The sequence below is a fragment of the Heterodontus francisci genome, chromosome 3 (assembly GCF_036365525.1).
Source record: "Heterodontus francisci isolate sHetFra1 chromosome 3, sHetFra1.hap1, whole genome shotgun sequence".
Taxonomy (NCBI): Eukaryota; Metazoa; Chordata; class Chondrichthyes; order Heterodontiformes; family Heterodontidae; genus Heterodontus; species Heterodontus francisci.
In genome coordinates this window covers 59,704,753-59,731,930 of record NC_090373.1, presented here as the reverse complement: position 1 = coordinate 59,731,930, position 27,178 = coordinate 59,704,753, and the positions used below count along the sequence as shown (strand labels likewise).

At 40.8% G+C, this 27,178-nt stretch overlaps 1 protein-coding gene across 2 annotated transcripts in view; it reads left to right on the top strand.

Moving 5' to 3' along the window:
* The first annotated feature begins 16,056 nt into the window (after positions 1-16,056).
* The window catches only part of LOC137352269 (uncharacterized), a 55,236-nt gene continuing 44,114 nt past the window's right edge, over positions 16,057-27,178 (top strand). Inside the window, exons 1-3 of one of the 2 annotated variants that reach the window (XM_068017564.1) lie at positions 16,057-16,801; positions 21,316-21,368; positions 24,321-24,989. In XM_068017564.1, the coding sequence (XP_067873665.1) occupies positions 16,196-16,801; positions 21,316-21,368; positions 24,321-24,423 (762 nt within the window). In that variant the 5' untranslated portion in view covers positions 16,057-16,195 and the 3' untranslated portion in view covers positions 24,424-24,989. Of the gene's footprint in view, positions 16,802-21,315; positions 21,369-24,320; positions 24,990-27,178 lie in introns of those variants that run through there. The other variant, XM_068017573.1, reaches the window with a different exon arrangement.

Here is a 27,178-nt window from a genome sequence, read left to right as displayed (position 1 = left end):
ATTGTCTGCGCTTGGGTTTGCAGAACCTCTGGCATTTCTGCTGGATGTTGCCTTACCTCTCTCTTCAGCTACAGCATTTCCCATGTTGCCAGTGACACCAGAGGCATGTCATCAGCCTAGGGCTCAGCATGGGCCTGGCCTCCCACAGTCCTCCAACTGTCAGTGGCCTGGGCTGTCACAGCCTCCATCTGCTGCTTGGGTGTGTCTGTGCTGTGCTTATTAGGTTGTATCCCAGAATCTAACCACAACCAGATACTCCACCAACGTGAGAGTATCTGAGCTGGTCGAGGGTGCAGGAGAATAATGTGATGGTGCAGCTTCTGAGGTTGCCTCCTCCTCCTCAGAGGTTCTGTCTGTTCCCCAAACTCTCCACCTCTTTGCTCTTGTCGTTCACCTTGACCTGCATGAGAGAACACAGACATTGAAGGGTTACGGGCTGCCCATTGTGACATTCCAACCACTCCTATTTTGCAGCTCCATTTATACAGTGGTTAACACATGGGCAGCATGGCTGGTTTGTAGAAGACGCACCCTTGTGCTCCAGGAGATGCTCATTCACTCTCTTGGGCAGGTGCCCATGACCTGCCATCCACTTTGGAGCAGCTGCCTTGCTGCCCTGTCAGTTCCATGAACTCTTCCTCAGTCAGGCTCAAGACATGGAAAGAAGGCACTCCACCGCTGGTCTTGGCACATTCGTTTTGATTGTGGGTCGTCTTCTCCTGCAGACACAAAGATGAACTATGTTAGTCTCTCAGTGAGTACAAGCCCAACACCTATAATGGTGTTAGTCTAGCAGTCCATGATGGGGGCACACATATACCTCCCGCATGTGAACCCCCTCAAGGGACTTCCTGAGGTTATACAATGACTGACATCCGCCTCTCACCAAGATGCAGCCAAGCCTCTAGCAGCATGTCCTGCTGCCCTTCGGCACAACTGGGTGGCCACTCCCTTTCCACCAAATGCTTCCTCTTGCTCTGCCACATGCAATGCCAATAGGGTCAAAAGTGTTTGGAGTTCTCACCTTCGCAGCCTGGATCAGGTCATTGACCCACTTCCTGCACTGGATCCACATCTTGGGAGGTGACCACATGGCTGCTGACCTCCTCCACTATCTCCAGCCAGGCTTGCTTGGTCCTCCTCTCATCCTTGGGGAAGAGGACATCCCACCTTTCCCTTGCAGCCTGGAAGAGAACCTGCAGGGAGGCATCGCTGAACCATGAGGCCACCCGGGGTCTTCCTTCAGCCATGGTTGCTGTAGGCTCACGTTCAACTCCTTGCCTTTCAGGGTGCAGAAGCAGTAGCAGCTGGGTTCATTAGGGCACTCGAGAAGGCACTCCTTTAAACCAGGCAGCAGTGAATGCAGGGCTGGCAGCCCTCTAAATATGGCACCAGATGACACTGCCATTGGCACCTTGCTTCCCACCTCTGCTGTTTGACTGCCGCCTTTTGATGACGATTGGCAGACCAAATTTTGCTCATGCTTCTAGTGCTGCCATCAAGACTTGTGGCGTTCGGTCTAAATTCTAGCCATTAACTCTGTTTCTCTCTCCATAGATACTGCCTGATCTGCTGAGTATTCCCAGCATTTTCTGTTATTATTACAGGGTTCAAACTAGTGAAACATAACTTTAGGGCTAATATCAGGTGGTTCTTCTTCATACAGACTATGATCATAACTTGGAATGGACTTGCATGTAGTGTGGTGGAGGCAGCCTGGAATCATTTAAGAAACAATTAGATGCAGTAATGGACAGATGAGGGGAGTATTGGGTCATTCTGGTTGGTTGTAGTATGATGGACTAAATGGCCTTTCCCCTCCATAGGGATCTTGTAGTCTCCGTCCTAACCTCTGGAAGTCTCTTCCTAACCCCCTTTGCCTTGCTACTTCCCTCCCCACCTCCAAAAGCCATCTCAAAATCTTGTTATAGACAGGTGGGAGGTGGTGTGAGTGACTTCCACTTTTTAACCTTTCAACTGACCGCAGATAGTAAAAATAATATTTTAGTCCCTGACTGTTTTAAGGGACAAATAAATAGACAAATTACAGGTTTTCTTGTAGGTTAAAAAAGATAAATATTTATTTTACACAATAACCAAAAAATTTTCATGACCTTACCCACTCACACACACACACACACAAGAAAATTTTGAGAGAGTAGAACGATCGCATGCAGTTAGAGTCTAATTGTGCTAAGAGAGCTCATTGTTTTAAGAAAACCTTTAGAAGCTTTTTCAGGAGCAAATATTTCAATGGTGTGGGCCTAAAAGTTCTTTGTCTTGAAAATGATGGCATGTTGCAGGTTCCTTGTGGTTAAGTCTTAATCTGAAGTCAGTGGTGGATATCCTAGTTCACCTTCGCAGGTGGGATGTTCCAAAGTCACCTTGCAATTTCTCTGTTGCAGTAGTAAAAAGGGTGTGGTCAGCAGGGCTCCTGCTTAGCTGGAACTTCTCTCAGCTGGTCTGGCTGGAAAAGGCCTTCTCTGGCTGTTCTGCTGCTCTCTCTCCAGAGAGATGCCTTTTAAGATAGAAACTCATGAGGTTGGGGTGTTAGTCAGATGACTAAGGGCTCTCCCTGGAGTGATTCATACATTGTTCCAGGATATGGGAACCATTGTTTCATGATGGCATCTGAATGTGGTCTATTCTGATGAGTAGGTGCTATAGGTGATGAATAGGGGGATAGACAGAATTCTCTTCAGCTGAGAGCGAGAATCCAGAGGTTGTGTTGCCTGCCCAGGGTTCGGGACATCTGCTCAGGGCTGGAGAGGAACTTGCGATGGGAGGGGGACGATCCAGTTTTTGTGGTCCACGTGGTACCAATGACATAGATAGGACTAGGAAAGAGGTTCTGTATAGGGAGTATGAGCAGCAAGGGGCTAAATTAAAAAGCACAGCATCAAAGGTAATAATCTCTGGATTATTACCTCAACCACAAGCAAATTGGCATAGGGTAAATAAGATTAGAGAGTTAAATGCGTGGCTCAGAGATTGGTGTGGGTGAAATGGATTTCAATTCATGGGGCACTGGCACCAGTACTGGGGAAAGTGAGAGCTGTACCGTTGAGATGGTCTTCATCTGAAACATGCTGATACCAGTGTTCTATGGAGTCGTATAACTAGGGCAGTAGAGAGGGCATTAAACTAAATAGTGGGAGCGAGAGATCAAGTGCAGGAAGATGTGATAATTTAAAGAGAGAGGAGAAGGCAAGAGAGCAAGATAGCAATAAAGGTAATGATAGTTAGAGTGTGGCAGGAAGGGACAGAGTGTACAAACTTAAGAGGGCACCAGCAGGTAAGGCTAGAGGTTGTGAACATAATTAAAAAAACAGAATTAAAGGCACTCTATCCGAATGCACACAGCATTCACAACAAGGTAGATGAATTGACAGCACAAATAGAAGTAAACAGGTATGATCTAAATGCAATTACGGAGACGTGTCTGCAGGGTGACCAAGGCTGGGAACTGAATGTTCAAGGGTATTCGACATTTAGGAACGGGATAGGTAAAAAAGGAAAAGGAAGTGGTGTAGCACTGTTAATAAAGGATAAGATCAGTACGTTAGTGGGAGAGAATCTTAGATCAAAAGATCAAGATGTAGAATCAGTTTGGGTAGGCTGTTTATAGGCCACCAAACCGTAGTGGTAATGTAGGGCACAGTATAAATCAGGAAATTAGAGATGCATGTAACAAAGGTAATGCAGTAATCATGGGGGACTTCAATCTATATAAAGTCTGGGTAAACCTAAATAGCACTAATGCTGTGGAGGATGAATTCCTGGAATGTATTCAAGATGATTTTCTAGAACAGTATGTTGAAGAACCAACTAGAGAGCAAGCTATTTTAGATCAGGTATTGTGCAATGAGAAAGGGCTAATTAATAATCTCATTGTTAAGGAGCCTTTAGGGAAGAGTGACCATAATATGATGTAATTTTATTTAAAGTTTGAAGGCGATGTAGTTCAATTCGAAACTAGGGTCTTAAATCTAAACAAAGGAAATTACAAAGGTATGAGGGGAAAGTTTGCTGTGGTAGACTGGGAAACTACATTAAAAGGTATGATGGTAGACAGGCAGTGACTAGCATTTAAAGAATTAATACATGGTTTACAACAAATTTACATTCCTATGAGGCACAAAAACCCAATAAGAAAAGTGATCCAACCATGGCTAACAAGAGAAGTTAAAGATTATATTAGATCAAAGGAAGAAGCTTATAAAGTTGTCAAAAAAGTAGTAAGCCTGAGGATTGGGAGCATTTTAGAATTCAGCAAAGGAGGATCAAGCAACTGATAAAGAGAGACAAAATGTAATATGAAAGTAAACCAGCAAGAAACATAAAAACAGATTGGAGAAAGCTTCTATAGGTAAGTACAAAGAAAAAATTAGCAAAGCCAATGTGAGCCCATTACAGGTGGAGAGAGGGGAATTTATAATGGGGAATTATGAAATGGCAGAGAAATTAAACAAATACATTGTGTCTGTCTTCATGGAGGAAGATACAAAAAACCTCCCAGAAATACTGAAGAACCATGGGACTAGCGAGAATGAGGAACTGAAAGAAATTAGTATTAGCAAAAAAGTAGTACTGGAGAAATTAATGGGACTGAAAGTTGATAAATCCCCTGGATCTGATGATCCACATCCCAGAGTGTTGAAAGAGGTGGCTGTAAGATAGTGGATGCATTGGTGATCGTCTGCCAAAAGTCAATAGATTCTGGAGCAGTTCCTGCAGATTGGAAAGTAGCAAATGTAACCCCACTATTTAAGAAGGGAGAGAGAAAGAAAACACAGAACTACAGACCTGTTAGCCTAACATCTGTAATAGGGAAAATGTTAGAATCTATTACAAAGGATGTGATAAACTGGACACTTAGAAAATAATGGTAGGATAGGGCAGTCAACAAGGATTTATGAAAGAGAAATTATGTTTGACAAACCTGTTAAGAGTTTTTTGAAGATGTAAATAGATAAGGACAAACTAGTAGATGTGGTGCATTTGGATTTCAGAAAACTTTTGATAAAGTCCCACACAAGAGGTTAGTAATCAAAATTAGAGCATATGAGATTGGGGGTAATATACTGGCATGGATTGAAAATTGGTTAACGGACAGAAAACAATAAGTAGGAATAAACGGGTCATTCTCAGGTTGGCAGGCCGTGACTCAAGGATCAGTGCTTGGGCCCCAGCTATTTGCAATCTATATCAATAATTTAGATGTGGGGATTAAATATAATATTTCCAGTTTGCTGATGACACAAAACTAGGTGGGAATGTGAGTTGTGAGGAGGATGCAAAGGGGATTTAGACAGGCTGAGTGATTGAGCAAGAACATGTCAGATGGAATATAATGGGGAAAAATGTGAAGTTATCTACTTTGGTAGGAAAAACAGAAATGCAGAGTATTTTTTAAATGGTGAGAGGTTGGGAAGTGTAGATGTCCAAAGAGACCTGGGTGTTCATAAGTCACTGACAGCTAACATGAAGGTGCAGCAAGCAATTAGGAAGGCAAATGTTATGTTGGCCTTTATTGCAAGAGAATTTGAGTGCAGGAGTAAAGAGGTCTTGCTGCAATTGTATAAAGCCTTGGTGAGACCATACCTGGAGTATTGTGTACAGTTTTGGACTCCTTACCTAAGGAAAGTTATACTTGCCATAGAGGGAGTGCAACGAAGATTCACCAGACTGATTCCTGGGATGGTGGGATTGTCCTATAAGGAAAGATTGAGGAGACTGGGCCTGTATTCTCTAGAGTTTAGAAAAATGAGAGGTGATCTCATTGAAGCATACAAAATTCTTACAGGGCTTGACAGGGTTGATGCAGGAAGGATGTTTCCCTGGCTAGGGGGTCGAGAACTGGAGGACACAGTTTCAGAATAAGAGGTAGGCCATTTAGGATTGATAAGGAAGAGTTTTCTTCACTCAGAGGGTGCTAAATCTTTGGAATTCTATGCTCAGAGGCTGTGGAGGCTCAGTTATTGAGTATATTCAAGACAGAGATTGATAGATTTCTTGGTATTAAAGGTATCCAGGGATATGGGGATAGTGCAGAAAAATGGTGTTGAGGTAGCAGATCGGCCATGATCTGGTTGAATGGCGGAGCCTACTCCTGCTCCTATTTCTTATGTTCCTATGTACTTCACTCCTATTATTTAGTCTTGGCTGCGGAGTCAGTTTGACTACAACAGACTTTGTTAGTTCCATTCCTGTAGATAGGAGTTGTTTGCATGGAATGGGCTGTTTTACATTTCATTTACATTTCCAGTTCATTTCATGTTTCCTCTCTGTTCCCTTCATTAGCGTGACAATCTTTTTAACCACGCTTTCGCCAACTCTCTTAATTCATCTGCTTCTTGTTCCATTTCTGTCATGTAGCAACTTGAGGCATTTTATCAAAGGTGTTGTACAAATGCAGATCTTATTACTTTCCTACAGAGTTTATTAAAACTCAGAAGTATGAATCGTATTGGATGCCTAATTTTCAAAAGATTTCATTTTTCTGGAGCATTGCTGCCATTCCTGTTGTATTTCTGCAGGGCTGGTATTTTTGAAAGGACTCTGAAAAATAACGTTCCAGATTTCTAAAATAAACAGCCAAAGGTGGGAGCGACATGCTAATAATGTAAATCTACCATTCTGAAGCAGGAGTGGCTGAATCAAAACAGCAGCATAGGGTCAATCTTTCAGACTCGATACCTCCATCTTATGGAAGAGGTCCTCAAACATGCCATAGCTGAAATGCACAATTCTAAAGCATAAAATAATATTCAGCATAACTAGATCATATATTAGGAATATGTATTACTATATGTCACTATATAGTGCAGTTTAAATTCCAAATATATAGATGTTGAGACTAACCATTATGACACTTCTATGCTGGAAATGGAAGAATTTCACTATTGGGAATATCTTAATTCTGTGTGGACCTCACAATGGGTCAACATAAAAGGTGTTTAAAACTCAATAGAATCTAACTCTCAGGAACTAAATCTACACTAATGAGAGCCAATTTTATGAAGTGCAGCTTGAATTCACAACCTTCTAACTTGGAAGCAACTATAGTGCAAACAGAACTAAACTAAACTTGGACTTAGAAAAAAGATTCACTGCATTGTTTTGTTCAAATTCTTATCTGTAAATAAATTGATTTTGTAAATAATTCCTAAGTTCTAGATTAACTTGTTACAAAAAATGTTGCATCATTGAAATCATCCATCTTCTGAAGGAATACTACACACTATGCTGTGGTGAGTTTACAGTAAAAGAAATTTACTCAACTGATGGTCCATTACATCCCATAATTTTAATGCTTTGACGTAAGGTTTCAGTCGATGGGAAGAATTGACTTGCCTATGAAATCTGTTTGCTCTAGTAAGCATGAGTACTTGGTGTACTGTGGCAGAAACCCTGAATCATAATAGACAGCTCCCAGAGATAGATAAATTCTTGTAAAAGTCATATATCTTTGGTGGAATGTGATATAAATAAAAGGGTTATTGAATATATGAAGTACCAAAATCCCTCAACTTTTGTTAGCCTCTTTCTTCAAATGTAATTACAGGTTCCAATTTAAGACTCACATTCATTTAGATTGAAGCAGAACTTGATGGTCAAAGTTATACGCCCAGCTCCATATTGTTCTCGTATCAGAAAAAACCAAACGTCATTGACACAAATGGCAATCATTTTTGCCAGGGTTCTCCTGACCATCTGTTGGAACTTTGGCAGAAACCCTGACAAAACAACACAAGTAGCCATTTATGCCATTTCTCCAGGGTTTCTGCTGATCTTCTGCCAAAGTTACAGTGGGAGATCTGGGAACTCTTCTCCCCCAAGGAATTCTGCCCCAAAATATGCAGAAGATTGGGTTTAAAAATTCTACAACTTATGTAGTTAACAGATTAGGAGGAAACCTGCTCTACATGCAAGTGTGCATACTTGAATTATCATTTTGTATTGTTTGCCTTCATTGTTTCATTATACCTGGTAGCTGCCAACTGACTCATTGAGATAGATTTTCACTTTGTGTGATAGCCTGTTTTACATCCCTCCTGATTTCCTATCACCCATTTAATATTTTCTCACAGTCAAAATCTACCCCATTAGGTTTAACCAATAATAGTATGTGGCTGAGTCATACTGGCCAGGTGGACCCAGGTTTGATCTCTAGCCTATACTGAGTTAGCTGACCTCAGGCAGGGTGGTGGGAGAACAATTCTCAGCAACCCCTGGGTTACAGAGGACAAAATAAAACCAGGATTCCTACCTGATCAAGATCAGTTGTGATGCCTTTTGTGGTCAACTAACCAAATAGCATTCACTGCAAGATACCAAAGGTTTTCTTACATGGAACATTATCCATCTAGAAAGACAAGGGCAGCAGGTACATGGGAACACCATCACCTCCAGATTCCCCTCCAAGTCACAAACCATCCTGACTTGAAAATATGTTGCTATTCCTTCATCGTCACTGAGTCAAAATTCAGGCACTCCCTACCTAACAAGATTGTGGGAGTGCCACGTTTCAAGAAGAAGACTCATATCCACCTTCTCAAGAACAACTAGGGATGGGAAATATATGCTGGCCTTACTTGCAACATCCATATCGCATGAACGAATAAGAAAAAAAAGGAAGGAGTTAACACCTTCTGGATAGAAGAGGAAATTGGTTGGAACAGTTACAGAGAAAGATAATGGCATGACATAGATAAAATCTCAGTGAACAATACTTGTTTTTTTGTGTAACTGGTATCAGCACCTTTGTTACACATGGTGAACAGAGTAATCATTTCCCTGGTCTACCCTAGCATTCTTGAACCATGTAATCAGATGTATGTTCCCACTTGGGCATGCAAAAAAATCACATAAACTTTATCACAGACCACGGAGAGAAATCTCCTGGAGGGATCAAATAAACAGAGGCACTGAAAACTAATTTTATACTTCAGTAGATACAGGGTTGATCATTAACATATTTTCCCTGGTCATAATTGCAGCTACTTGTAGGACCCATAATGTGTACTGAGCTCTTGGATTAATAAACAACCTATACCCATCGTAGTGTGAATCACAAAATTTAACCAGAAAATGCTAACAATGCACAGCAGGTGAGTCAGTAGCTGAAAGAGAAAGCTGGGTTGAATTTTGGAGAGGAAACCCATCCTCCAGATGGAGGAGGCTGCGAAATATGGGGAAATGTTGAGTTGCCCCCAGACATATGCCACAAGGTTGTCTATTTGCTCTCTTCAAAAGGGGGCTGAAAAAAGTCACAGAAGAAAAAAATATCTTTGAGGGTCCAGCCCATGACCCAGGCCTGGACCCCCAGATAGCTACTACATGTACCCCTGCAGGGGTCAGTATGCCTTCTTTCATGGGACGACTGGTCCATTGTTGTTCCACCAGGCTGGGGGTGAGAAAAATCACAGCCTACGAATTCCCCTCCCCAACCAGGTTACCTCTGGTGCAAGTGATTTTGTTTCAAGTACCCCATTCAGACTAGCCAAAAAGGGTCTTGATGGTGTTTACCGGGTTCTGTTCAAAATCAGTTTTGTGTGCCTCTATTTATTCTCTTTCGGCAGTTCTGGTGTAAAGTTGCTGTGTTTCTTTTAAGTACCCAAATCGAAATATACATTTAGAACTTCCTCTGCACTCCCATCAGAACTGCTATGAGAGTGCTCCTGAACAGTTGTAGCTTTTCATTCACTATGCAATAAAATGGGACGGGCGCTAAAGTGGTGGAGTTCCATCCTTTTGAAACTGTGGCCCATTTTCTGCTATTAGCGGCCTAATTTTTGCCACTACAACAGGTGACCAGAGCAGAAAATTCAGGCTTGCCTCTTTAAGAACCAGCTTAAGAAATTAAGTTTACATAGAAATCCCAAAAGAGGGTTTCATTTATAGTTACAACACAATTGCTGGAATGTTGAATAAGCTTAGACCAGGCAGAACAAAAAATGTAGAAAGGACAAAAAGTGAATTTATATATGGGCTAAGAGAAACACGTTGCAAAAGAAATTTCAATTACTCTCTTTATAAAAGAGAAAAAATTCACTTATCAAATGATTTATTTATTGCAATTTTAAAAAGGCATTATTGAGGAACAGCACTTTGAAATCCTCTGGCCTTAATATTGACTTTAACAACTTCAGAGATTAACTATAGCTTCCACTTTCTGACAAGAATTGCTGGCAATGTATGATAGGTGTGCCCATGTTTCTGGGAATGGAGGGAATCGAGTGGGTTGAAGCTTGGGGGTGGGGACCTCCTGTAGCAGCACTGCGCCGGCGAAGTAGGTTATTTGAGAAGGTCAAGCATTATCAATATAAGCATTTGTTTTCTCCAAACGTTTAATGAAAGCTAGCGGTACAGGCACTCTCTCTCTCTCTCTCCTATTACTGCGCGGAATTCGGGACTAGGTTATAGTCCAACCCTCGTCTGTGAATAATCTCGTACGAACTGACTTGAAGCTGGCTATTAGGATCTCGTTGGCATCGAGTCCGAAGGTTTGCGCAATCTGATCCTTTTTCACTATCTGGAAAAGTAGGGGAGGGAAGGCGTCATGCAGGCAAGGCCAGTGAAGATTGGACTGTGTCAATCTCTGTCCATTTCTGTCGGGAAGGTTGTGATTGTCGGCAAACAGCACCAATCCATTGACGTCCGACTCTCACCAACTTGAAAAGATGTAGCAGGGGTGGAATTTATCTACCGGTTCTGTTGCCTTAGCGTTGTAAAAACAAACTGAATGAATGGCTTTGTCAGTGATCTCTGGGATGCCCTTCGTCCCATGAAGGAATGTACAACTCTTCACAAAGAGAAAATTCAATCATTTACCATCGGGATCCTAAGCAACAATTACAAAAACTAAGGGAGCACAGCGCTATTTAAATCAGGTCAATAAAAGTGAACGGTTACATTGAGTAATGCCAGCAAGTATTACTGGCTGAGATTCCTCGAGCTCAGTGAGAAGTGATTTCCAAAAAAAAACTCGAAGGTTTCTGATTCTAATTATAAAAGTATATACGGTTGTAAGATTACACACAACTATGGATATATAAAACAACATGCACTCACTCATTAGTATTCTTCAGAAAATGAATTCTAATTTGCCAATTGATAATTCAATAATTCCATTCTAAAGCATGGGTGATTAGCTCACTAACAGTATGATTTATTGGCAGCTACATTTAGCTGTCGCTGTAATTGACTTAAAACTGATAGATCTCTTGTGACGTTACTTGCAGGTAGTCCGGGACCTGGACTGTATTTGATGTTTCCTGGGATGCTGTAATTTAAAGGTGAATGCAATTCGTTCATCCATAAAACAGTACAGCAAATTTACTGAGCCAATATCTCACATTACTAAGTCCAGGTTAAAAAAAAAACATATTACTGATACAGAAAGATAAACAACTCATAAATCTGTTTACCTACCTCTTAACAAAACTTGCTTAATATGCGAGTAATTTTGTTGATCCTTCTCCAGAAGTTCTCAAGGTAGATTTTACAAATGCAAATATTCGCGTCCAATGCATGAAGCTGTCTTGCTGGAGTGGAAATTCATAAAATCTACTCTCTTTCATTATAATATTTTTGGTCTACCTACCACATTGGATTTGAACTTGCTTTAAATGCAAGTATTTTATTTATTTTGAAAAGGTCACTCTTCATGGTTCAACCCAAGGTAGCAGACTCTCCTGACAACATTGAGGTTAGCATTAAAGTGCCTCATAAACATTGCCCCCGACCCCATCACAAATGTCAGTTCCCTTTATTGTCAACACAAAAAAAGTAATCCCAAACAACACTATTACCTTGGAACTGGCATGAATTGTTTACAAGCTGAAAAACTAGGGTAGGGAGGGAACCCAACCCGAAAAACTAGGGTAGGGAGGGAACCCAACCCATCCCATTGGTGTCTTCGATTTGTTATTTGCAAATTGAAGTACACGCGGATATTGTAGTTGCGCAGTGGCATTGTGAGAACTGCAACTCCCATGATTCATTTTTCCATACCTAGAGAATTTGTCAACAAGAACCAGACCCCGCTAGTTCTTTCCCGCTGGTTGTCATAAAATCTGCGTTGCACTTGTGCACTCTGCCTATAGTAATTGCACAGGAGCAGAGTGAAAAATCCAACACACATTAAAAACCTATCGCCCACACATAAACAAATACACACAAGACCCAGTTTCCGAAAGGAATTTTATAGTTTAGGAGCTGGACATTGGGATTGGAGGTGTTGGATACCGGAGAGAGTGAGCAGCAGAGACAGTCTGTTCTCATACTGCACTTCGATGCATGGCTAAGATGATTGGAATTAATTACAAAGTTCACAATTTCTCAGTATCAACAAAACACTGAGGGGCTTTCAAAATCCAGTTGCTTTGTATTTTGTTAGGAAAGACCAAAACGAGTTAAAATTAGGATCAGGAAAGATACTGTCAGTCAGCGTTTCTCACTGTTTAAGTGTGTCTACCTTGTGTTGTCTCTTTGAGCTAAAAAAAAATTAAACATAAAACATTGTCTGAAAAATGCATTCTGAAGCTTGTCTGGTAAATCTCCCCAAAAAATCATTTTACACCATTAGGAAATATGCCATTCCAGTTATAAATCTGGCTGCAGAGAATCATCTGATAGAATGCTGATAGAAGTATGATGGAAAATTCAGCAATGTTAAGACAGTGCCATTAAATTTTATAGATGGAAAATCATGCAGAGTGTGCTGACTTCCACACCTAGATTTCTGATGTCCATTCCCAATATCTGAAACTTTGCACTTAGAACACTAATTTGTAAAATCTATCCCAGGCATTGAATAGAAAAGCAAGGAAGTTATGATGAACCATTATAAAACACTGGTTTGGCTTCAACTGGAGTATTGTGTCCAGTTCCATGCACCACACTTCAGGAAGGATGTGAAGGCTTTAGGGACGGTGCAGAAAAGAATTACAAGAATGGATCTTCAGTTGTGGGGATAGATTGGAGAAGCTGAGGTTGTTCGCCTTAGAGAAGGTTGAGAGGAGGTTTGATGAGGGGTCTAGGCAGGGTAGATTGAGAGAAACTGTTCCAATTGTTGGAAAGGTCAAGAACCAGAGGACAAAATTTAAGGTAATTGACAAAATAACCAACAGCGAAATGAGGAAAAACTTTTTTACACAGTGAATGGTTAGGATCTGGAATGCATTGCCTGAGAGTGCGGTGGAGGCAGATTCAATCATAGCTTTCAAAATGGAATTGGATACGCACCTGAAGAGAATACAATTGCAAGGCTACTGACAAAGGGCAGGGGAGAGGAACTAGCTGAGATGCTCTTGCAGAGAGCTGGCATGGACACAACAGGCCAAATAGCCTCCTTCTGAGCTGTAACCATTCTACAATAATATCAACAAAGGACAGTTGATGTAATTAGACTTTATCATTGTGGATCATATATCAAACTTAAACATAAACAAAGCAAGTGATCGTAAGTAGCTTTCAAAATTCAATTTGTTTTTTAAAGCAAAATACACTCAAAAATAAGCTTTCTAGCCTAATAAACACAGAAGACATGCAGATTTCACAATTCTATGATTAAAGCTGTGCTAGCACAACCTCTCTTTCTCAGCTTTTATTTACTTCTTGCTCCTCCTCTCTCTTTGTGAAAGATTACCTGAAAACAGTGTTTACATTAATTCTCCAGAATGATTTGGAAACACAAAGAAGCTGTGAACATTAACAGTACCGGTTACTACTTGGATAATTGCAACAAATGATAATTGAAAAGCTAGTGAACGTATAAATCAAATATCAGGAAAACAATGAAGAACTATTAAGTGTGCATGAAAGCAGCAAAGCAAGCATGAGTAGTCACCTAAATCTGCTAATAATAAAAAGCAGGGGAGCCAATAATATATCTCCAAATATTTTTGATAATTCTTTTGGTGCCTCCACTAAGCATAGGGCTTATAACTAGAAATAAGTTTGTTGCTTAATAAAGACATACAAAATGGCATTTTTTTCTATTCAAAGTCAGTCTTAGCAACGTTTTCATTGAAGACCCTGATGTCTCTGATAAATCCAGGCCTAAGACTTGAGTTTATGGGCTGCCCAGACACCTCAGTACCAGTTCAAAAGAGTCAACAACTAACTACAACTCCCTGTATGGTGCTATGATTATAATTGCCAGCTTGCATCAGTCTGAATATCTTCAGATAATGTCTGTGCTTTTCCAAGTCTGAGGAATGTCAGTGTGATTTTGCTAAATATATCAAGAGAATGTAAGTTATAAACCTTGGAACTTGTTTAAGGTATGTTTTGACAAGAAAACTAATTTCAAACAGTTGTTTATTTACAGAAAGGCAATGTATGAGGGAGCAAGACTGAGGGAGAGAAAGAGCTTCAGTGTGTGATAGAAGGCAAGTGAGAGAGTGACAATCTGCGTGAGGGGGAAGAGATCAGTGTGAGATAGGAAGTGAGAGAGAGAGAGACGGACATTGCATGAGAGTTCATGTGTAAGAGAAAGAATACATAAGAGAGATTTGTGGGAGAAAAACATACAAAGAGCAAGAGTCACATGAAGTTCCAGCCATAACAAGAAAATGAAAAAAGACCTACATAGCAAAGGAAAAGATAGCAAGATAATAACTGTATGAGAGACAGACAGCACTTTTCATCATCTCAGGACATCTCAAAACATTTCACAGCCAATGAAGTACTTTTGAATTGTAGTCATTGTTATAATGTAGGAAACAAGGTGGATAATTTGTCCAGAGCAAGATTCCATAAACAGCAATGAGATAAATGACCAGATAATGTGTTTTTATTTGTGTGTGTTGAGGGATTAATATTAGTTAGGCCACCAGGAGAATTGACAAAATAGAATCAGAAGTAAAGCCAACAATCTACGACAACAGCAGTGTGTAAAGTGGACACAAAGAAAGAGACAGAGAGAGGCAGAAAGAGTCGAAGGTAAACAGGGAGAGGGTGAATGGAAGATTTACAATGTGAGACAAGTAGGAAGGCGTTACAGGAACATACAATTTGTTTCCATTTTGTGCCATGAATAGTGGAGATCAATTTAATTAGGGCAAATGATTTACTGTGACAGTTATGGGGATAAGGCAAAAGTCTCAGGCAGTTGTGAATTTTTACCTCCACTGCACTTTAATTTTAAGCAGAGCTTGTTCTTAAAATGCCCATGTCTACTTCTGCTTATCCACCTAACACTGAAAGAAGTTTCCAACTAATTACTTTAACAACAACCGTTGGGCTCACCAGCACTATTTAAAATTAGAAATTGGATTAAATTGCTGGTAAACCAAGTATATGCCAACCGTGCGGACAGTTGTTGTAGGGATCAGCTAAGCAGTTTGAGAGAGGCAGTGTAGCAGTGCTTTAATCCATAATGCTAGTTAAAATTAAAATGCTAGTTAAAATTAAAATGCCAGTTAAAATTAAAATGCCAGTGAGAAGCGAAATGAAGGAAAAGCATAGGATTTGATAGGGGTTTGAGTCTCAACGCTTATTTGCCTTAACTATACTCATGCATGCTGCGTTAACTTTGATTAACGCTTCAGTCGTTATTCAACAACATATGAATTTACGGTGAGCAACGCCACGGGAGTTATTTTAATAGTCGTGATTCTCTCCATGAGCTGCGTTTGACTAAATAAACCTCATTTAAGTTAAAATATTGCACCTGGACTGAATAATTAAGCATGAAAAGTTTAGCCCACTTGCCACAAAATGGACTTGTCCCGTTTGTTTTTGGCGGACCCGCTTAGACTGGGAACCCTTATAATTCGTTCGGTTTGATCAAAAAAGTCACCGTAATTTCATTTACATTTTAGTTCCTTAAATGGAATTTCACAGTAGATCTGCATTCTTGATTGAAAGTATGAAGTCAGGCTCATTTCCTTCATGTTTTGGTTAGAGCTGGACTTGACATGTTTAACCATGTTTTCGGAGAGAGGGGATTGGGCTGGGCTCTGAATTATTCTGCGTCCCGCCCATGGGCTGGATTGCTAGCAGGGTCAGACGTTTTGCTGCTGTTAAATATTGATCCACAGAACGGGAATGAAACGGTAAGAAGTGCTATGTAGAGGAGGAGGAGCAGCTAGGGAAGGAGGGAGTGACTGACTGCTGGAGAGGAAGTCAGTGATGCAAAGAGTGCTCCAGAAATTACAGAATCGCCCTGAGAGAAGAGAACACGATGGGTGGTGGCGGTAGTAAATGGAGAAAAGTTGCAGTGGGACCTCCGGAGGCAGGTGAGTGCAGAAAGGAGAGCTGCACAGAGGAGGGAGATAGCCAACCCCCAGGGCAGGGGGAGGAGAGTGCCGGAGGGCAGCAGAGGCCAGCAAAGATCGGTAGGAGAGATAGTGCAAATTTGCAGCATCTCCCCGGGACCACGAGTGAGATCCGGCGCAAAGGGAGTGGCTCGCATTTTCCTGTCGAGGATGGAAACATGGACCAAGAGCTGGACAGAGCACTGGCGGAGTGCGAGGACTGGTGGCTGAACTCGGAATGGGAAGCGGAGCCCGGCTCTTCCCGGCCACCCAACTCTTACACGTGGACTAACTCCATGTCCCCCTGCAGTGAGCCGGCCTTTAAATGCACTCCTTCTATCCAGATCCTGGCCGGGAAAGGTGGCAGGGCCGCCAGCCGCCAGCAACCCGAGCCGCTGCTTGGCTCACAGAAAGTTCAGACACGGCCAGGTCAAAGTCAATGGAGAGAGAGGAAACCGGCAGCTCCAAACCAGGCTTGGGCACTGAGCAACTCCAAGCTTATCAAACACAGGAACCATCTAAACCGAACACACGTGAGTTTACATTCTTTTATTTAAAAATAGAACCAACCGGGTAGAAATTTTTCAACCAAATCAGTGGCTTGCTTTTGTAAAAACAAGTAAACCGAATCATTTCCCTGCCATACATTTAAGACCAGGTAATGGGAACACACTGTAGAACACGTTTAATTTGGTAAAGCTGTATTCTCAAGATACTTAAGCGGATGGGGTTTATTTCAGATAAAACATAATTCAACCGTTAGGATATTAATAACTTCATTGTTTATAAGGATTTGAATATGTTAAAGTGGCTAAATCAATGCTGCGGCTCAACTAGAGCGCCAGTCAAATTCTGTGGTCAAATTTCAAGTTAACGAGATGTGAAGCCGGAGTATACTCCGGATAAAATGTCTTAAGTTGCTGTGACCCGTTTTATTTGCACAGTAAACTTAAAGATTTAGTTATCATATCGCTTCATCGGTAACCCAGAAAACTCTGGGTAGGTGGGGCGGTGGTTGGTGGTAGTACAAATTTTACAATCCAGCTGCAAGAACAAATATCTGCCTAACTTCATCCATGTGTCTTGAAGATTTGCTTCTGATTTTTACATCAATAAATCATTTACCTGGTCAGGAGCGGGTGAAGCCAATCCCCTTTGAAACTATTTGTTCATTCTAGTGTATTAGACGAGACATTGGGCATTGCATTTCCACATTATTCAGCCCGGGAGACCCTTCCATTAATAAATTTGCTGCAGCCTCATTCCAATCCTATTGAGTGAATGTTGTTGAGCATCAAGGCCAGAAAACAGACTACAACATCACACTTGGCCGGCTGCTGCTGCTGGCACTGAACTGTTCAAAAATATAAAGTTCAAACTCCATCAACAAATCAGAAATAATGCGCTAAAGTGCGGGGTGTGATGGGGTTGGAGGGTAGGCTTACTTTTTCTTTCTGGAAGCCAGATGATGCTCACTATTGAGTGTTTTCTGTGCATTTGGGAATGTGCCAGTATCCCGTTTGTTTTGTGTATTGAGACGGCTGATTCTTCAGCGGCTCCCACTCCCCTGAGGGTCCGACATTTGCTGGCAATAGGCTTTTGACGGAGGACTTAGTGAGTATAAGCATGTTCCATTTTGATTTTCGAGATTATGAATCAGCATTCATATAAAAGGGTAGGGTTTCTTCCCCCCCCCCCCGTTTACTGCCCGTTTCTTAGCTGCGTGGATTGGGGGTGAGAAGTGAGCTGGGATCCGTTATATTCACTATATCAACCATCCAATTTTCCAACTTCACTTTCGCCTGCTGCTGGAAGGACCTGGCCTCAAATAGGCGGACATATTTAAATGAGGGGGTAATGATATCATTGACATTTGCTGTAACTGCCTTATCAATGTTGCATGTAAATCATGCTAATTTATAACGACTGTCCAACATTCAGTGGTAGAGAAAAGGCAGAAGTACATTCAAAAGGCACAGCCAGTGAAGTCTTGTAAAAATAAAACCTCTGAGCTGTTTCCTGCTGCTATTTGTTTTTCATCCACCCTTGTGCCTTCTGTTGTGGGGCTCCACTTCTTCTCTGGAACTGTGTTTTACAGAGGTTACAATGGGTCTCTTTGGGAATGTGCCAGTATCCCGTTTATTTTTTGTTGGTAGAACAGGTTAGTCAGGCACCACAGGTGCATGATATTCACCCAATATTAGTCCACATTAGATCTTAGAGACAAAGATGCTTGCACCTTTACTTAGTGCTTGCGGAGGCTGTGCTTCATAAAGCTATCAAAAGGTTATGCCACACGCTTCAACCCAACCTCCAGCTCACATCCTCCACAGGCAGTACACTGCTAGTGGCTGTAAAGGAGATAAGCTCCTTGAATGTTTACAATATGATAGTCTTCCAGGCTACCACTGTGGATGTAAAGCTTCTTCATGCTAGAGGAGGCAGGTAACATAGTGGCAATGTACTAAACTTGTAATCCAGAAGCCTGGATTAATGCTTTGGAGACATGTAGTTCAAGTCCTGCCATGGCATAATTAATAAATCTGGAATAAAATACTAGTATTAGTATATGGTTCTGGTTCACTAATGCCCTTCAGGGATGGAAATCTGCCATCCTCACCTGGTCTGGCCTACATGTGATCTAGACCCACAGCATTGTGGTTGATTCTTAACTGCCCTCTGAAATGGCCTAGCAAGTCAGTTATAGCAAACTGCTACAAAGAAGTTGAATAAGAATAAAACTGGATAGACCACCCACTGTCGACCTAGGCACTGGAAACAACAAAGGCATGCCCTGTCCAGTCAAGCCTGCAAAGTCATCCTCACTAACATCTGGGGACTGTCTCTAGGTGGAACCTGAAAGGTTAAGGCTACCTGGTACAGCACAATGAACCTTGAGTGCTTTTCTGGCATCACTATAACAACATCCATTCTGGAACCAGAGTTGTTAGAGTGCAGTTGGAATGCTGATGGCATGCTTCAGGTGCCCAGGTCAAACTGAGCGTGCTTTGCAATACAGTCTGCCTAGGATCTCAAGGTGTGTGCCACCTGTAGTACAACTTTACCTTTCAGAGAGGCCTCATCATTTGGAGGCCCTGAAGAAGAGGCACCCAATGGCAGGATGGAGAAGCAGCAGTCTGAAGAGAGTAGAGTCTGCAGGGAGGAAAATACATGTTACTACAGTTAACATGTAAAAATTACTTGACTTCAAGACAGAATCAACAAATGGGGAAATCAGACCATTGAAGCACCTAGTGGTATGAGGCTAGCAACTGCAGTGTGTCAGTGAAATAGAATTCTACCCAAGATGTTTTCCATTGCAACCTATTGATGCATTGTTTTTCCATTGTAAGTATTGACAAAAAGCATGCAGAAACATTAGGATAATGAGGTAAGGATAAATGTTTGTAGGAAGTGTGCATTACGTGCACAACTTTATATTTTAAAAGCCTACTTCAAAATGCACTAAATAAATAACCAAAAATCTTAACTTTTCTGGGAGAGCATGCCCCCAGACCGCCCCCCACCTTCCTGAAAATAACTATACATGATGTGTATTTTCTCCTACAGTTGCCACTGGACTACTGGCTGTCATGTAATGCTGAGGTTACAATGGTTGTCCTGCTTTAGGATACTCATCTCTAACTTTAAGTGTGTTTCAATATTGTACATACATAATCTTATGTCAAGTCCTGTGAACCAGGTACTGTATTTCAGATGTGCACCTTGTATGATTTAATTTTCATTGGCAACTCTTCTTACCTCAGATGCCTGAGCAACATTACCTTACAATTGATCTGATCCAATATGGACTGAGCACTCAGCTCCAGCAATACAACAGTGGTGTCCATTATCATGGAGCCTCTCCTGAAAACTCTTGCAGCTTTCATGAAATCTTTTGACTGCTGCGATCTTGATTTTTGGGGGCGCTGTTGACAGGGGCTTCCAGAGTGTCGTGTCACACCTGTTCTTGTGCAGAGCTGCGAGAGTGTTGAGATGCAGTGCCAGGCGAGTGGACTTGGCTCCATTAGAGATGCACCTGCTGCCTTCTCTCAGAAAGACAGCATGTCCTCCCCTACCACCAACTCTGCTAGTCCACACCGATTAGTGCCACACTGCCAGGCCTTCAAAGCCCAAAGCTGCTCGAGGTCTTCACTGCCCTGCCATCTGAAGTGTCCTCAATGAAACTCCACCTCCCAGTATCCACTTACCTATCCTAGTGCTCTGAGGTTGGGCAACAAGGGCTTACACTAGGATGATTCATAATAATTTTGGCTAACTCCAGGTTCCTCCCACAGCCAAAGACTTGCAACTTGATAGGTAAATTGGCCATTGTAAATTGCCCCTAGTGTAGGTAGGTGGTAGGAGAATGGTGAGGATGTGGTAGGAATAGCAATTAATGTAGGATTAGTATAAAATGGGTGGTTGTTAGTCGGCACAGACTTGGTGGGCCGAAGGGCTTGTTTCAGTGCTGTATCTCTGACTCTATGACTGTTGGATACATACAGATGAAATTGAGTTATTTGATAAATGTGTTTTTTGATCTGGATTTGTTTATATTTGTAATGAAGTGAGTACAAAACTCGTAAGGTAAAACTGCTGTCTGTATCCTAACTCGCACCAAGTCTTCAGCCATCAACCATGTGCTCACTGACTTATATTGGCTCCTGGTTAAGCAACACCTTGATATTAACTGTATAAACACTTTTCTTTGATGTTCATTAAGAGAGAAATGTTGTCTAGACTCTAGGAAATTTCCTTGCTTTTCTTCAAATAGCACCATACAATCTTTTACATCTTTTGCCAGATAGAGCTTTGGTTAAATCCTCCTTTTTCCCCCCCCTCTTTTTAAGACCCTGCTTAAAACCCACATCTTTTTGTTCACCCTTCCTCTTAGGCTTAGTGTCCATTTTATCCTTATGCCTCCGTGAAGCACATTGGGATGTTTTTGCTATGTAATAGGAGCTATGTAAATACAAGTTATTGATGTGTAAATTGAGTGGATATTTAGAAGCTTCACTTAATTTATGTATAATTTTTTTTGCAGGATTTATTTACTATAAGTACACAGGACATAGAAAATAACAACTTGGCCAATGGGTAAGCTTTATATAAACACGCCAGTCTGTAACACTTGTTTGGGACCTTAAAATGCTAAATATCTTATTCAATTGCCACTTATTCAAATGAGATTGGTGTTCAGTCTCTCTCCACATTGTCCTCCAAATTACCTTAGTCACTGTTAATAGCAACTACGTCATTAACCATCTCCACAGCTCAAAGTGTAAACATTTTAAAATAAGCAGCTAGGAAGAAACTTAATTGAGAAGTTTGTGTCTGCTTCGCTGCAGTTAATGCTATGGAACTGATTTTAAATATTCCAAAAATACCAAATAAATTAATTACCAGAAAGTTAGCGTATTGGCTAGAATTTAGCATACAGTGGACCACAATGTACTGGCAAAGAATTGAAATCACTTCACACAAAGATATGATACATTAGTGTCTCTTCTATTTGCTATTGTAATAATTCTCATAGTATATAGTATTAATAAAATACTCAAGGTCAATATAGCAATTCTCAATAGTATCCTGTAATTTGCTGTGAAATTTTATATAATTCACAATCAAAATAAGCTGGCATGCTTTGTGAGGTACTTCATCAAGTGACATTGCTTGTATGAAGCCATTTACATCACAACTTGAATAAGCCATTCAGTCCCCTCAAGCATGTTCCATCATTCAATTAGATCATGGATGATATGTACCTCAACTCCATTTACCCACTTCCTGTTCCATATCGCTTGATGCCCTTATCTAATAAAAAGTATCGATCTTGGTCTTAAATTTCAATGGACCCAGCACCCACAGCCTTATGAGTTAGAGTTCCAAATTTTCCATTACCCTTTTGCCTGAAAAAGTACTTCCTGATTTCATTTCTAAATGGCCAGCTCTAATTTTATGAAAGCCTCTTGTCCTGGATTCCCCCACCAGAGGAAATAGGTTCTCTGTATCTACCATTGAGATCCATTGATCATTTTAAATACCTCAGTTACATCATCCCTCAACCCTTCCAAGGCCGATATATCTTTCTTGAGGTTCGGTGCACAAAACTGAATGCAGCACTCCAGATGGGGTCTGACCAAGGCTGTGTGTCACTGAAGCATCACTGCCTCACTTTTCAGTTCTAATCCTTTGAGATAAAGATCAATATTCTATTAGCCTTTTTGATTACTATTTGTACCTATGCATTAGTTTTTAGTGATTTTGTGCATGGACATCCAAAATCCTTTGTTCCTCCATAGCTCCTAATCTTTCCCCATTAAGTAACTTATATCTGATTTGTCTTTTACAAATCAAAAACTCTCTATTCTTTCATCCATGTCATTAATGTATATGATGAAAGGCTGAGGCCCCAGTACAGATACAGGGGAGCACCACTTTTTACATCTTGCTAATCAGAGAATGAACTCTTTATCCCTGTTCTCTGACTCCTACCTCCCAACCAATTACTAACCCATATCACAAGGTAACATCCAAAGACTTGCAGGTGATAGGTAAATTGGCCGTTGTAAATTGCCCCTAGTGTAGGGAGGTGATGGGGAATATGGGATTACTGTAGGGTTAGTATAAATGGGTGGTTGTTGGTCGGCACAGACTCGGTGGGCTGAAGGGCCTGTTTCAGTGCTGTATCTCTAAATAAAAAAAATTAGAAAAACTTCCAATTCCATGCACTCTCATGTTTTCTAATCTCTTGTGTAGAACCCTTTTGAAATGCTTTCATTTATAGACACTCCCCTATCCATCATGCGAGTGACCTCAGAAAATTAGATTAGTCAGACATGACCTATTCTTCACAAATCCATGCTGACTCTCTTTGATCAACTAATAGTCTATATAAGTGCTCAGTCATTCTGCCTCTGATGATCAATTCAGTGACTTCACCAAAATTGATGTAACATTGACAGCTCTGTAGGTACTTGGGTTTTCCCTCCCTCCTTTCTTCAATAATAGTACAATTTTTTTGATCTAAAGATACACTTCCAGAATTAAGACAGTTTTTGAAAAGTATGATTTTAATATAGCTATAACTTCCTCACCTTTTTCTAATACTCTGGGTTGGAAACCTACAGGTCCTGGAGATTTTTCTAAAATTACATTCTATATTACCATTTTAAGGTGTTCTTCTCCTTGACCTATTTTAAGATTCCATTGCAATTTCGGTAATTTGTTCTTTTCCCTTCTGTGAAAACAGATACAAAGTACTAAATTACCAAGTTTGCCATTTTCTTATTCATTTTTGCCTGCATCCTGTCTTTAATGGGCCCACATTCCCCTTTAGCACTCTTTCTCCTAATATATTTATAAAAATATTTTGCTGTTAGTTTTGTTCCTTGCATTTATTACTTTCTTTATATCCTTCTCTTACTTTTTCTAACTCTCTGCTGGACTTTTACTACTACTTGTACTTGTGTAAGCCTTTTCTGTTAACTTCATTAAATGAACTACCTGTTAGCAGTAGCAAAACCTCACCAAACTCTGATCGCAAGATAATTGTCAATGAATCAATAATTCAGTATTGGCATTCAGATAGCAAATACATTTTTTAATTTGAGATCCTCCTTGCCATGATAGCAATTATTTATTTTGGTCTTCAGACATTCAGATATGCCAAGATTTTGGCTGGTGGATAGATTGCACAACAATGTCCTTAACTGAGTATGAAAACTGGTATGTTCACATGTTAATATTGATCGAGTAGGACAGGATTTTACCATATTGAGATGCTACTGGATTTAGAAAGGTAGCCCAAAAAAAAAGGACTGAATCATTTTTGATTGGACTGCGGCTACAAAATTAGGCGTGTGAACCTACCCATGAGTGAGTTGGACCATAATGTAAAAACTTGTGCCATTCTAGGCATACTTTTAAACTAATCCTCCTTCACTTGCTGAAATTTCAAGACTTTTTTAAAAAAAAAAACTCTTCTGGCCATAAATGAATGGAGACATCTACAAGTACATTTGGAAATGTGTTCCACTCTTCTTCCAGATTCTATATCAATGGAAAGAATACGTCTCTGAACTCGACTCCAATTCTGTATGATTACTCCGAAGAGGAATTAATGGCCAGTATTGAGAGAGAATACAGCTGACCCAGAGTCAAAACGGGAATGAAATCTGGTCCATTAGACAGAATATGCAACCTTTATCATGTGAAAAGGAATGATTTTAAATGTATTCAACACTTAATATATCTAACATAATTGTTTTGTATATACTTTTTTTAAAGAATAAATGATTTGTATAAGGAATACATTCAGTGTTGGATGTTGCCAATTGCTGATGTCAGTGATTTGTTTATCTGAGGCTGAATTTTCAACAGGTTAATGGATGTATTGACACTTGGTAATGGCCAGAGGTGGATACACATTCTATGAAAGGAATGTGCGATCAGAGTAGGTGCCTAGGATTTGTATCTACAACCAAACAGTAGTAGAAAGCCAGCAGTTATAGATTTCAAATGTAAAAGGCAAGTTCTCTGTTGCCAGGAGAATCTGCTGTGGAATATTCTATTCAAAATGTGGTAAGAGCAATTGGTACAAAGTAGCAATTTAATCAATAAATATACCTTAATGTTTACTTCAGAATAATTCACAATTGGGCCAATCAGTAACTAGGCTGTAATCACCTGATGAAATAAAAAATTAGCCTGTTCCAATGGAGTATGAGCATTTTTCTTGACCTTTTTTGATTTCTCTCAAAAGCTGACCTCATCTACTTTTTACAGTAGAAGTGTGCATTTGCTTCTTTGGACAAGTGAGAAAAAGCTAAACACACCTTGCCCTTTCATCCCTACCCTCTCCAACCATGCTTAAACATACACCAGATACATGGCACCCAGCTTGGTTTGTTTTGTTTTATGAAAAGTCCATTTAAAAATGATCTAGTACTCCATCACTTTCTTAAATAAATAAAATTTGACACTTTGTATGATACATTCTGTACATTTTGCTCAAAAAAAATCTGTCAACAGATAACTGACTTGCCTTAGCTGCAAATATTAACATGCAGGAAATTTTAAGATGTTGAAGCAAATCTACACATGGATGATACTTGGTCCCTCATTAACATACACAAGGGATCTAATGCCTTTTTTAGGTGGCCATCAGGGACCTAATAGCTTTTTTTTCTTTTGGGCCTCCTTATCTCGAGAGACAATGGATACGCGCCTGGAGGTGGTCAGTGGTTTGTGAAGCAGTGCCTGGAGTGGCTATAAAGGCCAATTCTAGAGTGACAGGCTCTTCCACAGGTGCTGCAGAGAAATTTGTTTGTCGGGGCTGTTGCACAGTTGGCTCTCCCCTTGCGCCTCTGTCTTTTTTCCTGCCAACTACTAAGTCTCTTCGACTCGCCACAATTTAGCCTTGTCTTTATGGCTGCTGAGGATATTGGCATTCCAACCTAAACAGCCTGTGATTTTTAGATGGGTTGTTATGGAAATTGCTTTGAGATATTAGCTGGATTATTTGATCTCTATTTGAATATATTCATTAGGCGGCCTCTAAGCTCTTGGAGCTTCAATCTAAGTTAACGACCCCAGTGTGATCCTGCCTGCCTTTTGGCTTTCCCTGGAGCTTGTTGGGAGTCGAGCAGGGAACCCCAAAGGTCTGGTGCGTAAATAATTTACAAGTTGTTGAGAAGCCGCTTAAGAGATCATTTAGAACTGAATCTTGGATTTTCCAGGCAAGGAGGCTGTTTCCTGTCAGCTGAAGCAAGTGTACAGCTGGAAGAGCTTCTTCAGTGAAACTGACAAGCTGGGTAGGCTTTGATCAGTTGCACTGAAGCGCATCAGCTATGGCCAGGTGAGATTGTCGTTCAAAGCACCTCTTCTCTGAGTGCTATCATAGAATTAAAGAAATCATAGAAAGTTTAAGGCACAGAAAAAGGCCATTTGGCCCATCATGTCTGTGCCGGTCAAAAAACGATCCACCCATTCTAATCGCACCTTCCAGCATTTAGTCCGTAGCCCTGCAGATTATGGCACTTGAGCTGCATATCCAGACTCCTTTTAAATGAGTTCAGGATTTCTGCCTCAACTACCCTTTCAGGCAGTGAGTTCCAGACCCCCACCACACTCTGGGTGAAAAACCTCTTCCTCATCTCCCCTCTAATTTTTCTACCAATCACTTTAAATCTATGCCCCCTCGTCACTGACCTCTCTGCTAAGATGACTAGGCCCTTCATCTCCACTCTATACAGGCCAATCAAAATTTTGTACATTTCAATCAGATCTCTCCTCAGCCTTCTCTGTTCCAAGGAGAACAACCCCAGCCTATCCAATCTTTCCTCCTAGCTACATTTTTCTAGTCCTGGCAACATCCTCGTAAATCTCCTTTGTACCCTCTTTAGTCCAATTGCATCCTTTCTGTAATGAGGTGACCAGAACTACACAGTACTCAAGTTGTGGCCTAACCAATGAGTTATACAGTTCCAGCATAACCTCCCTGCTCTTATATTCTATACTGCAGCTAACAAAGGAAAGGATTCCACATTCCATCTTAACCAACTTATCAACCTGTCCTGCTACCTGCAGGGATCTGTGGACATTCACTCCACGATCCCTCACTTCCTCTACACTTCAGTATTTTATATTTATATTTAGAGATACAACGCTGAAACAGGCCCTTTGAGTCTGTGCTGCTCAACAACCACCCATTTATACTAACCCTACATTAATCCCATATTCCCTACCATCTACCTGTACTAGGGGCAATTTACAATGGCCAATTTACCTATCACCTGCAAGTCTTTGGCTGTGGGAGGAAACCGGAGCACCCGGCGAAAACCCACGCAGACACACGGAGAACTTACAAACTCCGCACAGGCAGTACCCAGAATCGAACCCGGGTC